Raw genomic sequence first — 17,833 nt, 5'->3', positions numbered from 1 at the left:
AAGCTTCAACAACCATTTACATTGTACATGCTCATATAAAATTAAATTATGTACGAACAAGTATTCTGAGGTTATCAGATATACCAAGGTACATAATTTTGGCACAGCCTCTTCTTTCTGCAGCAGATAAGATAGAGCTATTGAAAGACTGTGAGAAAAAATGCAAGTACAGACGGAGACCTTCCCATATGAGCACTTGCAGCACCTGGCAGTTTAGTGCACTAGATCTCTGGAAGCTGTTTTAAGAACAATGTGTTAAAACAGCATTACATGTGTCTCTGCATGCTTTTGGAGCAGATCTCACATTGATTCCATTTACTGCACTTTGTGTTCCTTGGTGGAGTAGTTTTGGAGTAAATAAACAGTTTTTCTTTCAGGTAAAACTAGAAGCAGAAGATGAGCTCTAAGATCTCAGAAGTGTTCCAGTAATGCGCTTCAACCACTAATGGGCATTTAGCCCTTGGGATTGCAAACTGCCTCACGTGTAAATGTGGACATCTGACCTCACAGCATCAATTTTTGTGCTCTGTTATGGCTGATATAATTGCTAATGCAGGAATGCCTCTGAGAGACAGTGAATAATCTTTGCTAAAACATCTCTACGCCATTCATAATTTTACAGACCTCTTGTATTCGTCTTCTCTAATGTGCATTCCAAACAAAATAACTTTTGAATTTCTTTTCTATGGAAAAAAGCTTCTATACTTCAGACTACCCTTTCCACATTATGCTTCACCCTGCTTTATCTTTCTCTGAGATGATGTAATCTAAAATTATATGCAAAATTTGAGTTGTGAGATCACAAAAAATCTAGACAATGACATAATATTTTCCATTTTGTTATGATTTTAGTAATTCCTGCTTACCTTTTTACTGTGGCTGTGCATGAAATGTTCTCAGAAAATTAATCCCAGTATTATCTAAATGCCTTTTTTAAAATGGCAATAGCTAATTTACAGCACATCATAGTGAATATTATGCATTATGGAGATGCATAATGCCTCTGTGGGGCACCTGCTCCACCACCCGACTGTCCTCATAGTAAAAGTGCTTTCCTTACTTGCAATATGAACTTTTCATATCCTTTAATGTTTATCCTTTTGCCATGCATCGCTGTGAGCAGCTGGCCTGTCCTCTTGGTGGTCTCCTTAGAGGTACGATAAGGTTGACTGGAGATCCTCCCCAAGGCCTATCCTTCCCCAGGCTGAAGAGGCCAGCTCCCTCAGCCTCTCCTTCCAGGTCAGGTTTCCAGGCCTCTGAGCACCCCAGCTAAGCCTGTGTTATTCTGCTAAACCTGGTCCAGTCTACTTCCACCTTCCCTGTACATGGGAGGAAGGCAAAACTGCCAGATTTTAGATGTGGTGTGTTGAACAGTAGGCGATGAAAGCTTCATCTACAGGTTTTCATACATCATACTCCTGTTCAGAAAGCCCAGGATGCTGCTGGCCTTCTTCACTGCCAGGACATGCTTCCAGCTCATGCACAGCCTGCTCTCCATCAGGATGCCCAGGCTCTTTCCAGAGATCTGTCCCCAGGCTTTCAGGGCCCAACCTGTCTCATAGCCAGGGCTATTCCTTCCCAGGTTCACGTCTCAGCATTTGTCTTTGTTGAATTTCAGAGTCCTTCCAGAACATTTCTACAGCTTGTCTAGGTATCTCTGAATGGTAACCCTGTTCTATCAGTCTGCCCTTAACTTTCCTGTTCTCTGCTGGCCTGATGAAAATGTATTCTGTTGCTCCTCTAGGTCACTGATCAAAAGAACTGTTAGCTGTCAAGTTCATATTTACTACCATCAGTGAAGTGAATAATTTAATATCACTATAAATTTTATCAGCTGTATACCTATCACTTTCCCAAATCACATATGAATGTTCTGAACTATTCAGACAACTGCGGTCTTCCAACAAGATCTCAATTTGGCTTGCTATGTGCTCTTTTACTCTGTATTTTCCATCTCCTACTTGGGCCTGCTTTTCTTTTTAGGTGCCTGGCAAAAAGGTCTTTGTCTGATGAAGCAGCTGCATTTCTCCATCTTCTTGTTCTCTCTGAATAGCAGCCCCATCACTGAATCTACCAATTTGTTGTCACTTGCAGACTTGATGACAACATGGAGAAGAAGAACAGAATTTCCAAGTATTCTATAATTTTTCAAGTATACAGGTGTTTTTATGTTGCTTTCACACTTTCCTAAATGAGGTATGATCCCCAATTTCCTACATAAATGCCATTTTCTCCCATACGCACATCGAGAGGCATTATATTCTGGTTATGCTAATGTAATAGCTAAATTGCAAGATTTGCTAGTTAAGATGAACTGTGAGATTTGTATTTCAAAGAAAGAAAAATCATATATTTCCAGAGAGGTTTAAGAGAGAATATCACATATCCTGTGTGAATGACTGCAGGCATGTCCCATTGACTTCTTATCTCATGCCCCATGCTCTAACTCAGTCTCAAGCTCTCCACTGAAACTCAGGTTCCCAAAGTATCCCGCTCCTTTCCCAAACCAAGGCCATTCAATGCCACCACAATTCTTCTCAGATCCAGAGGTCCTCTTCTTCTGCATGAAAAGCCTGAACCTCACCATCCTCTTGTTTCAGTATTTCAGCTCCACACACCTTTTGTCTCAGAAGTCTTTTTCTAGAGAGAGACATATCAAATTACAAACTCTTCTTTCTCCAGGATGCACACCAGAACCTTCAGCTTTCCTATGTTAAAACTTCTACTATCACCTTCCACAGCCTTTTCCACAGCAAAATCATCTATCCAAACCTCCCTCACTATCCTGCTCTTACCTTCCTCTCACTTTCTTTCTTGTCTCTGCATTTTTCTCTGCTCTTGCCCTTCTGATTTCACCTCTGGGCTCTTACAGGCTGCCAGCATCTTATAACCATGACTAAACTTACATGATAGCCTAAATGTCTCTCCTTTACTTTCCCATCCCCAAAACCCAAGTCCTATTTTCTGACAGCTGTTGGGCTTTAGAAAAACTAGATGTAAAATGTACTTAAGGTGTAAAAATGTACTTTCCTTTCCTGAAACCATTTTTACATTTACTGTGTTGTCTGTATTACCAGTTATAGACTTCCGCTAGGCTTTTGGTATAATGTTGAATTCTCTGACAGTCTCAGAGAAGTAAATTGTGTTTAACCAGCAATTTGTGCATGCTTAAAATGTGATTTATCAAACTCACAGTGCATATGATACAGATGCCCTCTGCACCTGAACAAATCAGTTCCATGCAGGCAATTCAATGAGGAACACACAGTAACTGCTTTTTAAAGGTGTCAAAGAACCCAGTCTAGAAGAGTCTAGATAAGCAACCAGTTACTGTGGAAATCTGAAAAAGCCATGTCCTGAAGTCTCTCATGTAGGACACAAGACTTGATTCCACAATCAAGGACACTCCTTTCAATAAGGCAGAATTTGGAACCAGTGTTGCAGCTAGATGTCTGTTTTGTGACTTTCATAAGGTATTTAACGTGGAAAGAAGAACAACATGCTACAGACAAAACTATGCAGAAATCCCAAAATGTGGAAGTGTCACTGATGAGAATTTCATATTTCAAGACAAAAAGCTTGTAAAAACTTGAGTCCTACAGAATCAAGCACCAGGCAAACAGTGCTTCTGGCTGTCTGGTATGAGTAAAACTACTGGCATTTATATCTAAGGATAGTATCCACTCTCTTAAAACTTTATAAATCCTACATGGATCTGGGAAGAGAATATACCAAGAGGAACCAGAAATGTACAAAATGGAAAGGATAAAAAACCCCAACCAAAACAATTAATAGAAGTTCCTGTAACAATGAAGGTTCTTAAAAATATTTATTTCATGCTGCACTAGCTTCCTGTATTATTTTCAAAATTATAAATGCAATGTTTTGGTAGCTAATCTCAGAGTTTTCCTACAGAGATATGTAAACAACATAAACCCAGAATTGAAGGTTATTAACTACAAATCAATACATAAAAACTATACTTGAATTTAGCATTTCTTTGGATGATTTATGGTCAATCCCTTAAATTAACACCTCTCAGGCCTTTAGGACAGCATGGAGGCAACTTGTCATTTGAAGTTTTTCCTCTGTGAAATACTGTAAACTGCATTCCATCACAATTACAATTATTTCCACTTGACAAAGAGATTTGACAGTTTTACTCTGATTTGGAAATAAATACAAGATCTTTTTCCATTCAAATACAGGTTGTCAGATTTCAGTGAGGATTATTTATAAGACGTGAAGTTTTTTGCACATTCCTACTACTAGTTTGAATTCTAAGAAAAAATATAGCACTCTTTACAAGTTAACAATGTTCAGAACACTAAGCAAATAAAGAAATAAAAAGACTGAAGGCAGTTACCTTTTGCTATTTTATAGTTAAATAATTCAGCTTTTACCAATTAAAATATGAACCCATGAAGTTAGCTTTGTGTATATTGTGACAAATAAGCAGATCTTTGGAAAAGAAAATTAGGAAGTTTAAAAATTAATGCCAAAATCCATAAAGCCACATTAAATGCATGCATACACATTTTACATTGGCTATTCTGCATAACTAAAATTCTCACTCATTTATTAAATAAGAAATACATTTACCAATTTTATGAGAATTCTTCAATAACTACTATGTCCAGTCTCTCTCACAAATTCAAAGAAAAATTAGAATAACTCATAAAATCTATCTTGGGCTGCTTATTTTCCTGAAAATAAAGTAATCAAGAAATGAGAGGACTATAGGAGGGCATAATGACCTTAGAAGACAAGCTCAGTCTATGATTATTATCACAGAAAACCATCTGTGATTATTGTATAATTATCAATACTCACAAATAGAAGCCACTTGGCTAGCTTAACTGCCAGCATACATATGGGGGTAATTAATCCACATATCCCAGTGTAAAGGTCACTTTGACTTTGGAAAACTTGAAGGAATTTTGGAAGATAGTCATAAAGCAGACTTTTTTTAAAGTAATTAGGTGAATTACCTGTTTGCTTTTTCTTTCTTCCCCTAAACCATAATACAAAAAGTACCAAAAATCAGGATATTATGTAACAGATGAAGACTGATATCAAGGAATGAAACTGCATGGTCTCATGCATGTCATAGAGATCTAAATGCATAGGTTGCATACATTCCAGACCATAAAATGTCTTCATTTGATTGTAAAGGTAAGACTTGTATGTATATATTGATGGCATATGAATTACAGTTATAGTGGTTTTCATACATCTGCCTTTAAGACAAAGTTGTAATCACTTTTGTTGATTTGTTTTATAATCACATTTCCTCGTAAATAAATTGTATCTTAACACTGAATTTAACTTGTGGAAACCTTCTCTTTGCAATGACAATGCAGACAGTGAAAACCACTGAACTTCAAACAGCAACTTGAGGTATTTAACTTTCTGTGGTATGTGCATCAATAATCTATATGAAAAATAATTTTAAAACGTATTCATAATATTCTAAATCACTGAGTTTTTGTCTTATTTTTAATCTACTTTTTGTTTCTCTTCCACTCTCTCTTCATCTAATCTCTTACTCATCATCAACATCATTCATCTCTCTCCTGCTGTTCCTGCATTTTACCACTGAACATTTCTGTACATCATGTTGTATTTGTCATCTTCCCAGATGACCAAATCCTGCATTTCAGCTGCCAGCAGAAATGCCACCAGATAACTCTTGCTAAGTTATCATCACAAAAGCCTTCACCTGTTTGTGTCACATTGCTGTAATGGCATCAGCTCCCTCTAGTTTCATTCCTCCCTCCCAAAGTACTTACATCCCTTTAGGCTCTGTTTGTACAGACTGCTGCTTCACAGTACATAGAGAGGCAAACACGATTTATATTTATAGGTAGACTTATTACATAATAAGAGATTACTCAATATGTATAGAATAGAATAAAAAATAAGTCATATTGTTTCTTGTCTTTACAGTGAATGCTACCTGGCATGCTACTTAATTTTCTCTAGATTCTTATTTTGTGACCTGCATGATTGCTGTATTTTGTCAAAACATAGTCTTTAATACTAATGACGATTTAACAAAAACTTTGCAGAGTTTTGTAACTACTGTTACAACCCTTTCAGTGCTTAAGACTTTAATGTTTTAATGATTACAGTAGATAATAGTAATGCAAATACTTTCTTAAAAATAAATTCATTAATTGGCCCTACTTCTCTTAAGACAGAGACAGTGTGACAGCAGAGACCAGAGGGAATATACATAATAGGCAAGCGTCACCACACCCCTCTGTAAGACAAGACTCTGTGCATTCACACAAAACATTTAGTTTATTTGCAAATCTGGCAATATGACTGCTTTAATTTCTCTAGAGAAACTGGTGAATGACCTATCTTGGAGCCATGCCACTGTCTTTAAAAAAAAGGCCCGTTCAGCTTTAGCTAATGTCAATACCCAAAATTCCTATTTCCCATCTGAGCAAACAAAAGAAAAATTTCTCCAGATAATGAAAAATCCAAAGTACAAGATTGTATCTTTAGAAAGCTGGCACAGTTTTTCTGAACTGAAAATTTTCTGATGCTGACAGTACTTAACCGTTTTTTTTGGAAGTTAGCCAAGATTTCATGGAAAGAGGTGTCTAAAAAGCCTTCATAGATGTTCAACAGAAAATTAAAAAGAAATTTTCACAAAGCAGAGTTATTAAAAAGGTAACAAGAAAGAAGATATTTGAAATAAAAATAAAATGCTTCTGTAATGGTTGTTATCTCTGACTTTTTCTGATGCCATTTCAAACATTCAACTTTATCTACTCAGTGAATATATTCACCAAAGCTCCTGAATTTACTCTGCTGTTTGCATATCTCTGGCTTCTTTGAGAAGGTATGCCTAGTCTGGCTCTGAACTAATTAAAATATGGTCACCTTTTCTTGCTTATTATTCTCATACGTCACCTTGAGTGCTTTCATGTTTCCTCTTTCATCCCTCTTCAAATTAAAATGTCAGCTTTTGTTTTCACTTTAAAGAGTCTCCACAACTCTGTATTGACTAAAAAATGTTGCCTAACTTTTTAAAATAAGGCTGTGTAAGCACCATATTCTTCCAAAAATCTTGTCAGGTTTCTCTCCAATAAATGGTCCAGTATCAAAGTGAACTTGCATTTATGTCCAAATTTGGAATGGGCACAGAGCTGTCCCTGGTACAGGTGTATGAAGTAGTAATCACAGGCATGTTAGGCAGGAAAAGCACTGTATGTGGCTGTCCTGCTTTCTTCTCTATCAACTCATTGGCAGTGATGAAGTCAATTGCTGCATTGACCACCTATTATCAATCAAAAATTCTTATTTTTATAGCAAACAGGGTATCTGTGAGGTATCAAATCAATGAACTGAACACCAAGCAAACTTTTGAGTTAAGATGTGTTTACACCAGCAGAGTTGAAACTCTTTAGTGGCTACATGAGTAAGTACCAAACTGTTTTCCTAGGCAGTGCATTTCAGTACTGGGGAAAAATGCATGACATAAAATTTACTAAACATAATAATTAACAGCTATAGCTAACAGTTAATTAAGAATATAATATAACCACTTTTTCCCTACTCCCTACTCTTCTTGGCATAGTTGGCAAGGATTATTCCCCACTTCTACTAAAACACATAAAACTACTTGCTGATTCCTGTAATTGGTGAAGAAAAAAGGCATCTTCCACTTGTTCACAGAGATCAATCCGAATCTGAACTAATCACAGCAGAATTTTACACAAAACATAAATATTAAAACCAAGAGATACTTCATGGTCTGAACAAGTTCTGCAATGAAAGATTACCACTTCAAAAATCTAGTAATTCAAAGTTTGCTTAACGTGTTTAATCTAAGACTAGGTATTGTTTTCAATTGTCTCTATAGAGCAAAGAGTAAATATTTTTGTGATCTTACTTAATAAATAAATAAAATAAAACCCTTTTATGATGGCTTAAATAAAATTGTAATAGAAGACACTTTTATCAAATTGTAGAACTTCTTATAAAACAGGCATACTGAGTAGTCTAAAGGTCTTCCTACTCTATCATTCATCCCTGACAAGTCAAATTATGAGGAATCGGTTGGGACTGAAAAAGGTAAGAACAAGGCAAGCATATGAAATACTTTTTCCTCTCAGTCCTAGGGACTTGTATTTCCAGTATCTTGCAGACAGATGTGGTATCTTTGAGTTTAACAGGAATCCGTCATTATTTGAACCCATGGTTTGGGGTAACGATAATTTTATTTAATGTGTTTTAGTTCTTTTGCAGAGTTCTAGCTCTTTTATTATGAGACAGTGAATAACAGCAGCACATGCACTTCTGTCACGCCTTTCGTGATCTTAATTACCGCAATCATCCCCCCTCTTTCAGTAATCTCTTTATTTGTGGGAAGCATTCTAGCCTACTTACATATTCCTCATCAGGAAACAATTCAAAACTGACTTTCTCTTTTATCTTGTCTGTACCTTTCCTGCTAACTACCTTGTTTTGCATTGAAAGGAAAACAATGTAAACACTGCTGAAGAACACTAGGTACCAAGACAGTCTCCTGCCATTGCTTACACTTGGTTTTAATTTTTATTATTCCAAATATTTCAGTTCTGTAAGCAGAAGTTACATCTTTTTATCTTGTAGAAACCATGCTGGATAATACAAACCTTAATATAGATCCATATGGGACCCATATGATATCACATCAGTGAGAAAAGTTAATTATATATTTTTATTCTTTGTTTGGTGTCTTAACTGGCTATTAACATTTCAAAGGACTTTCCCTCTTATCCTGAACACAGCTATATTTTATCAAGCATCTTTAGAAAAGGATCTTCTTAAAAGCTTTTAGGAATTGTAAGCTGCAGAGTCAGAACTGTGATACCTCTAACTGCCCTACAAGTTCATTTGGGTGTGTCTGTCCCACAGCTGTGGGACCATGGCTTCATACAAGGTGCATGTTGCTCTTAGTTTGTCTCATTGGCCAGTATGAACACTTGGTTGCCTAAGCAGAACTCAAGATGCCAATCTAACATCCACTCAGGGACATGACTAATGGGGAAAGGCTACAGTATGTTTTCTTTTTGCCATGGCCATTCAACCACAATCCTTGGTGCTGCATAATTACAGCTATCAATATTCCTGGTACACCAGTCTTACAATATCATGGTTAAATGGAAACAAGCAATCCTGATGACACATACAAACCAGATAGAATTTGATTCCCTTCAGTGCATTGATAAGCCAATAGAGACAAATCAGGAACCATAATTTCTGTGCAGTAAATTACTCCCCTACACAGGCTACTGCTGGAGGCAGTCTTTAGGAGTGGGAAAGGTTATAGAACATCCTTTTCAATGAGAATGTGGCTCAGGAGTTCCTAAAGAACAGCCTCTGCAAAACAGCTTAAAGGGTAAACAAGGCTATTGATACACAATGTTTTGTACTAACACTGTTGGCAAAATAACAGGGAAGGAAGAGGCAGCCCTGAAGCTGAAGCTTAAGACATCTCTGTGGTGATGACCTTTTTATTTTAAACTTCCACTCCATTTTCTTTTCCTTTCAGATTGACTTCTACTTGACAAGGTACAGAAGGAGAAGCATAAAGGCTCGATAGAGCACATCTGCTCCATGGAACCCAAGGGGGACTCTGGAATGAAGAAATCAGTCTTGCATTTTTTACCAGCAGGGGCTGAAAGAGTTTGTGGGCAAGGAAAATGGGTGCAAGAGTTAGGTCCAAGTGCTGACAAATCAGCAAAATGATAAAGTTGCCATCAGTGGAACTGACCTAAGACACTTAACAGGCTTGGATTCTGTCTTTTCTGTACTAGTGTACTATAAGCCTAAGAGATACTCTGAAACAACTCTTTCCAGTGAAGTGTGTCTTTTTTAATAGAAAATTCACTTTCTGTAAATGCTGCAGATTGAAAAAGCATTTTGTGAGAAACAGACGTGTGCAAATTAACTTCTTGTGATTTCACAAGCTCTACTGAAGAATCTATGAAGAGAGGTTGAGGGAGCTGGGCCTGTTTAGTTTAGAGAGGAGAAGACTAAGAGGGAAGCTCAATAATGCATATAAATATCCCAAAGATAATGGGATGCATCATCCTCTTATATTCAAGAGGATGATACCAGAGTGGTGTCGAGAGACTGGGAAAAGAACAATAGCATTTTACTAAAACACCTCAACATGAGAAAGAACTTTATGTTGAAGGTGGGAGAGCACTGAAACAGGCTGCCCAGAGAGGTTGTAAAGTCTCTCTCTCCAGAGACATTCACAACTCACCTGGATGACTTCCTGTGTTTCCTGCTCTGGGTGACCCTGATAGGATGAAAGAGTAGAACTTGAGAAAAAGAATCCAAAATAAGGATTATTCTGGGAGCCTTGTGCCAGCATTACTCTTTACAGCTAAAATGAAATGATGCACCTTCTATTTTCAGTAATATCTTTCTTGTTTTCTTCTCAGTAGATCACAGTTTCTGAACTTAAAACCAGTACAACTTTTTTTGGTTCTTTTAAACAAGGAAGTATGAACTTGAAACCTGTAAATTTTCTGGTTTTAACATCTTGTCTTTGTTACCTTTCAAACTGAAATCATGATTACAAGAATCTTGAATTAAGAAAGTAAATTTTAGTATTGTACCCCTATTTTAAAGACAGAGATAAAAAGAAATGTACCAACAGGTATTATTAAAAGCTTTCTCTAAAGGAAATTGTTCACCATTTTCTCTAGAGAATGATTACATAAAAGGACTTGGCAGATGTGACCTACTGAGGTGGTGATAATTTCCACCAGGTTTTAGTAGGCTTGGAAAACACTCTTGTGCGATCCTTGACTGATGCAGAAATCAATCTTTTTATTAAGTACCTAAAGAGATGAGATCAGGAAAGAATCTGCACAGATTTCCTAGTATCCAACACTGGGGGACTGTTTTCTATATTAAACATTTGAAAAGATAGAAATAAATATTTTATTTTTAACTAGACTTTCAATTTAATTGCCATATTTAAAATAAAAATATAAGCAACAGTAACAGTTGGAGGGGATTCCTATTAGTCTACAAATAGCTAAGATTTCAAATAGTCTCCAAGGGCTGTAACTCAGAGGTTTCATAATCCCCTTCTCCTGTTCTGAACACCTACCTCTACTTTACTTGAGCCATCTCTACAACTTTACTCTAGATGCAGACAGGCAGCATCAGTCTACAATGCTACCATCATTATCCTGACTACTTTATCCTCTCTCTCTTCAATGTATTTCTATCTCAGATTTATGCACAAGCTTTTGAAATAACACTTTAGGCCCAGTGTACCAAATGTCTCCGTAATTTTTAATTTCTGCACTTGATTACACCGAAATCACTGTCAAATTAAATATCATATTTGCAATTTAAATTATCCTAATCACTTATTTTAGCCCATGTTTCTGTATCAAATTACTTTTGGAGACTTACTCTTAGCTGGTGAACTTTCTGTGACTGTACAGTGCTTACAGAATGCAATTCCACTTTCATACAAAGGGCACACTTAAGTTACTCAACTATGAATATATGATAATAGGATCCAATTGAGTGTATTTCCTATTCAACTCTCTTGTTCAAACTACTCTATTTATCTCTTTTAAAATCTATTTAAGGAAACCATTACTTGAAATGTTATTTCTATTGTGCCATTACATTTTTTTAAAGTTGCCAGTACTCAAAAGAGTAACTAGTATAATGTCTTTGATTGTCTCCTATGAAACAGAAGATATCTTAGAGAAATATTTAAAATGAGCTTGTTAACTTTTCCATGTATTAAAAATCTGAATGGGAAAAGAAGATTTGGGTTCCTTCTTGAATAGCATTTCCATTTGATCATTAACCCATCCTAGACCAAACACAGGATAACAAACAGAGAGCAATACCATAAGTAATGCTTATGAAACAAATTGGAATTCTGTTGATTATTTTATTGGAACAAAATACAGTGCAATACAAGGGCAAACTCATCTTGAGAAATTTTCATTAGCTTAAAGCCCAAAAGTGCTGCAGTGCTGATATTCCTCTCTTTTGGTGTAAGAACTGAAAAGCTATGGTTGGTTGTACTATCAAAGATAATTCTACATTCCTCATGGAAAATCCCATATGAAAGAAGACTCTCATGTAGATTGCCAAATCTACTGAATCAGTTCAGGAAAAAAAGTAAGGAAAAAGAGGAAGTGCTTGATTTTATCTAGCAGCCCTGCAATGTCCAGAAAGTCTAAGTTAGTTAACCTGATAAATTTTGTATATAACATAGACTTATTAACAGCCATCTTTCTCTCCTCATATCGCAGTCTAGTTCTGAGGTCTGATTTTATCTAGCATCTCTGATGAGTGCTTAAGTGGTTAAGGTTTACTAATTTTATGTCTGTGTTATTAAAATGATTTTGTGGAAGAGGTTTTGTCACAATGAAAGATGGAATCATACAAAAGGAGCTTCTAGATTCTCAGTGAACACTGGACCTGCTGGATAGGAAGGTTAAAGAGCATATGAATTTCTAACATGGCTACAGAATTTATTCTTTGACAATGGAGTATTGTATTGCATTGTATTGTATTTGACAGTGCACTCCCATATAGAGGTGGTTATTTTCACCTTCAAATTTGCAAGATTTCATTGCTTTCTAAGCACTGTAATCATATCCCTTTTCACTGCAGACACTCTACTCATGTACCCACCCTACTCCCCTTCCCATTCTTTATATTTGACTTCTGAAATTCTGACACCCTATTAGGCTCTTAGATTCTTAATTAAAAGAAAATTAATTTAAGCACCCCCTACATCCCTTCAGATCTCAGTGGCATCAAGGTTTGCATTTGCAATGGAATCTAATAGGGTGTCAGAAGACTTTTGCTGCCACTATTTTCAGTATTTTATGCCTGTTAAGTTCCTAGCAGACTCCTGTGCCAGACAACACAAGCAATTATGAAAACCAAATATGGAACTTTAGGTGTTGCTGAGTACAATTTAGATATAAGCCAAAATAAACAGTCCAGGAAGAAAATACTATATATTTCCCTTTTGAAAGCACATAAACCTGCAGTAGTTTCCGTTGAAATAAAAAAGTCAGAGAGACATGGCAGCAACCCTTTTATTTAAGAATGCAAAGACAAAGTTTCAGACAGCTTTTTGGTTTGTGTGTCTTATTAACTAGGTCTAACCATGTTCCCATTCAGTGTGAGACTTTTAGGCTCCCCTTTGGAGACCCATAATTTCAGCATTCAAAATTGCCTTTGTTAAACAATATGGCAAATTTTCAGATGGCACAATACTGAAACTGTATGACCTCTACAGATGTTTCTTTTATTTTTAATTATTTATGCTTTGTAGAATGCTTAGCATTGTGGAATATACTTATGAAAGGCATAATTCATATAAAACTACAAAACATAAAGGAACTATGTCACATACATAATATATATTGAAATAAACCAATAAGCTCAGCATTAACACCCATACTACATTAACTCTTGTTAGAGAAAATAAATAGTCATCTCAGTTTGTCCTGCTAACAATTTCTTCTCTGAGTAATACCAAAGATAATCTACCAGTCTTCAGATTTCTCAAGTCTGCTATTTTTGATAGCCAGGAATATTTCTTGATATTTTCAGCAGCAAATTGTGACCTTACATGACATGATTTTATAAGTGGAGTACCAGTATTTATCAAATTTCACCTTTACAAAAGCCTGGGTAGACTTATAAAAGGAATATAAAATGGAAGATCTGCTTTATTTTTTTCCACATACTTTTAGAAGTAATCTGGTCTTACAAACAGGAGAAGTATATCTGCTAGCAAAACAGCACTATGAAAAGTATGTACAAGTAACAATGTAAGTAAATGTACATGAGACCTGGTGAAGAAAGGCCATTAGATTGAAAACAGGGAAATATAGGTAACAGTGAATCCTGCATTTGGGTGGTCTAACTTAAATGTTGTTCAATTAATAATCAGTTAATCATGAAAATGTTTAAGTGTAAAAGTAGCAACATGAGGACTAAGCTTTCTTCATAGAATAAGGAGAAAATGAAACTACAACATGCATATCCACTGCTTTATTTCATATGTATTATGCATGGAATAATATATATTATTCGAAACTTTTAATTTCACTTCGTTCATAAAAAACTGATTCTGATTTTTTTAGAGGTCTTTATTGACCATACTCAGAACTAGTAACTTTTTTCCTAAAGTAATTTCCTTATTCTGCTACAGAGACAGAAATTGTTCTAAGGAGGACTCTACATACAATTATCCTGATAATGTGCACAGAATTAAAGATTCAAAATTAAATGAAAAGGTACATACACAATTGTCTTTTTACAGTTAGCAGTTTATCTTTAGGTTCAGAGCGCTGTGTATGAATCACCCACGAGAATTAAACTCATCTCTACTTTAAGAATCATCCATCTGTTTGCCAATGGCATGTATTAATCAGAGTCTTATTTTCAAATGCTACACTTGAGACTGAAGGATATTTGGGCAAAAATTAAAAACCTTACCTTCAAAAACTCTGAATGCTTTCTTGCAGCTTGGTAGAGGCCATTTAGCAGAATTGGATTTTTGAAAATTTTCCTTTAGATTCAGATATTCCACAGGGAAAAAAGATCTGGTAGAGTTATTCAGATCTACAATAATTAAGGGGAAAGAATACATACATCAATGCTCTAAATGAAATAATAAATTGCACAAATTTATATATAAAAACCCCCATATCTACTGTATAATCCTTCTTCTGATTACATCTAAATTTTTTTTTAAAAATCACATTTACCCAAGTATTTCCATATATAGTAAGAGCAAGTCTTAAACATTCTGTTTCTTTGGGAAAAAAAATAGAAAAGATGATGTCAAGTTCTGGAAACTGACGTATTTAAGAAATCAACTATTTAACTTACAAATTATAACCTCTTACTTTGATAACATCTATGAATAAAAATTTATACATAAAAATGACTAGTATTAATCTCAGTTCATACTGCTTTTTGTTTAACGTCACAACTTAGTAAGTCAGTAATGCAAAAGATGGGGAAGAGCCTGAAAATTTTTTGAGATTTTTAAAAATACTTTGGATTAACAAGAACTTAAAAACCATTTGTAGGATGATTCATGACACATTGGAGGAGTTGGCATTATGTACTAATTTCAAGAAATCAACATCTTCTCAGGCTATAATTTGGAGAAATACCTACATGATTGCAACTCAAAACTGCCAGACTAATCTATCCATAGCAATGCAATGGAAAACAACTTTAAAACAACGTTTTCCTACCATTGAATTGATCTGCTGATAACAAACAGGGTTGCTAAACAGGTAGTTAACAGGAAAAACTTCAACCTCCTACCCATTAAACCCCTGCACAATTTGTGTTCTCTAGATAAATATTATTAGTAGGTGGTACCATAATTCTTTCTGAAGCTTCAAAATATGAAAAGACGTTCATAGTTTTTTTTGAGAAGGTTTGTGGGATTTTTTACTTTATGTGGTCAAATGTAATGGAACATGCTTTTCTAATAAAAAACATTTTATGAAAGGATAAAATCTTTTTCTCTGACAAGTTTAAGAAAGCTAAGCTTTTTGTGAGCAGGCTCCAAAGAGAAGAAAAAATTCCTTTTCTCCCAGTAGCTTTTTCTGTGTAAGAGGAAGACATAAGCAGATTTGAAGTAAAAACCCCATGCTGGTCTAATTCTAAAAATTATCCTTTATTTCACTATGCCACAATGCAGGTGGAATGAGGCTACACAATACATGAAGAGCACAGAATCTTCAAGTCATCTATCTGGTTATGTGAAAATAGAGCTACTGCACATATTAACTGCTGTCACTAAAGGAAAAAAGGTCTTTTTCTCTCCTAAATGTAAAATGAACAAACCGTGTACTTTTCACTAGTGATTTTTAAATTTTTATGGAAGAGCTTTATATGCTACTGAACATTTTTGGATTAAGTACTATTCAGATTCAGGCATCTGATGAGACTCTGCTTGCCTCTCACAGCACAGACAGAGAACTTTTTAATTTCCTGCTACAGACCATAGAAATCAACACATTCAATTTTATTCAGATTTAAATACTGAAACCTCTAGTGAGGCTTCTAATTCCTGTTTTTCAGAAAAGGCAGTGGTGACAAGTCTTACTGGCTTCTAGAAGGCTGCTTGGCTAGGCTTTCAGTAAAAAATGCCCTCAGGCTGGGCAGGTCACCTGTACTTCTGTATTTGTATGACCCTCTTTCCCTTCCACGTGCCTGAACCTCCCTTGCACAACCACTACCCTCAATCTGCATTTCTCCAAAGTGGTGGATTTACTGCACATGTGTGTCAGGCCTGGCCCTTGTTGCAAACAACACAAATGAAACTTTAAATTAGTGGAAATGTAGAAGATCACTCTTTCCTGATGAGTGAGGCATTTAGAAGATAACTTAGATAACTTGGTAACTTAGAAAGTTACTTGGTGGAATCAGCTCAAGCACTGTTTTCTTAGGTGCATCCTGGGCATGCTACCATCTGATCAGATGTGATTTTATCCTGATGGGAGAAGGGCTTCTAAGAAAGCCTTTAAGAAAGATGGGAATGCATAGTAAACATCATCAGAGCAACCAATATGGGTTGGAACTCAGGCTTAATGGATGCTGTAAAAAAGGCCCAGATGATCAAGGCAACTGGCCAGCAGAATTATCCTTGTGAGTCAAATATCGTTTTGTAGCTCCCAGTTAAACAGTTTTTTTCCATAACTGATGGATAATTGACCTCTTAGCCTTTTTTTTACACCTGCATATTTCTGTTGCAGTTATGTTCAGTCTGCAAAACTGTACAAGCTAAAAAGTGAACTCCTGAATATATTCTTAATTGTTTTCCTTTTTGACATATCTTTGTAAAATAATTGCACATAAATGAATGGAAACCTGCAGAAAGCATCCAAAACAAATTAGTGAGAGAAGTAAGACACCCCAGCTGCAGCATTAGAGAAGTGTGTAAACACTGCAAGCAACTTTGCTTTGCTGTCTGCACAAGCCTGTAGCAGCAGTGACTTCAGCAGAACTTTTTAAAAGCTTAATAGCTCTTTTGAGTGAAAAAACAAAATTACTACGCTTTACATTGCTCCGGCACCATCCATCTTCTTAATGTGCTGATTTTACTAATTTCTCTAAGGATGCGATATCATCATCAATATCCCTTAGTTAATTTAAAAGTTTTTTCAGTATGTTATGCACTGGAAAATTTCAAAATATTTTCCTTAATATATATAATAAAACAAAGCTAAATTAGTATACCTATTTTTAAATATATTGCTAAGTCAAGCACATATTGCTATATACTGAATGGCAATATAAAAATACCTGCAGATTTCTCCCATATGAAGTTAATACAAAACATCTATACTGTTATGGTCCACTATTTATAGTAGACTTTATATACATATATACGACACCATATTTCCTCCTTATTCACATAAATCCTTTTACTCAAAAAAGCTACATATCTGTTTAATATTTCAACAGATAAAGGCGTAAGGTTGAATGGGATGCCTTGAGAACAGCTGCTCAAGCAGGGTCAGCTGCACAGTTGCCCAGAACCATGTCCAGCTGCATTTTGATGGGTATTCCACAGCCTCTCCGACCAGCCTGTTTGACACCCCCACATGAAAAAAGTGCTTTCCTGTGCTCAGATGAGATCTCATAGAGTTTCAAGGTTTCAATTTGAGCCAAATGCCTCTTGTGCTGGCAGTGCACGCCACTCAGAAGAATCTGGCTCCTTCTTCTTTACTTCCTCCCACAAGGCATTTTTACACATTGTACATTAAGTACTTAAATGCCACTAAATAAT

General features: G+C 35.7%; 1 protein-coding gene across 2 annotated transcripts in view; it reads right to left on the bottom strand.

The window, feature by feature from the left end:
• RNF180 (ring finger protein 180) overlaps positions 1-17,833 on the bottom strand; it is a 68,299-nt gene that overhangs the window by 4,700 nt on the left and 45,766 nt on the right. For both annotated transcript variants that reach the window (XM_063423272.1, XM_063423271.1), the window contains exon 6: positions 14,515-14,640. In XM_063423272.1, coding sequence (XP_063279342.1) covers positions 14,515-14,640 — 126 coding nt within the window. The remainder of the gene's footprint in view (positions 1-14,514; positions 14,641-17,833) is intronic.

This window comes from Prinia subflava, chromosome Z, assembly GCF_021018805.1.
Source record: "Prinia subflava isolate CZ2003 ecotype Zambia chromosome Z, Cam_Psub_1.2, whole genome shotgun sequence".
In the NCBI taxonomy this organism is placed as follows: Eukaryota; Metazoa; Chordata; class Aves; order Passeriformes; family Cisticolidae; genus Prinia; species Prinia subflava.
The sequence above is the reverse complement of the archived record's forward strand: the minus strand, read 5'-3'. Positions and strand labels throughout refer to the sequence as shown.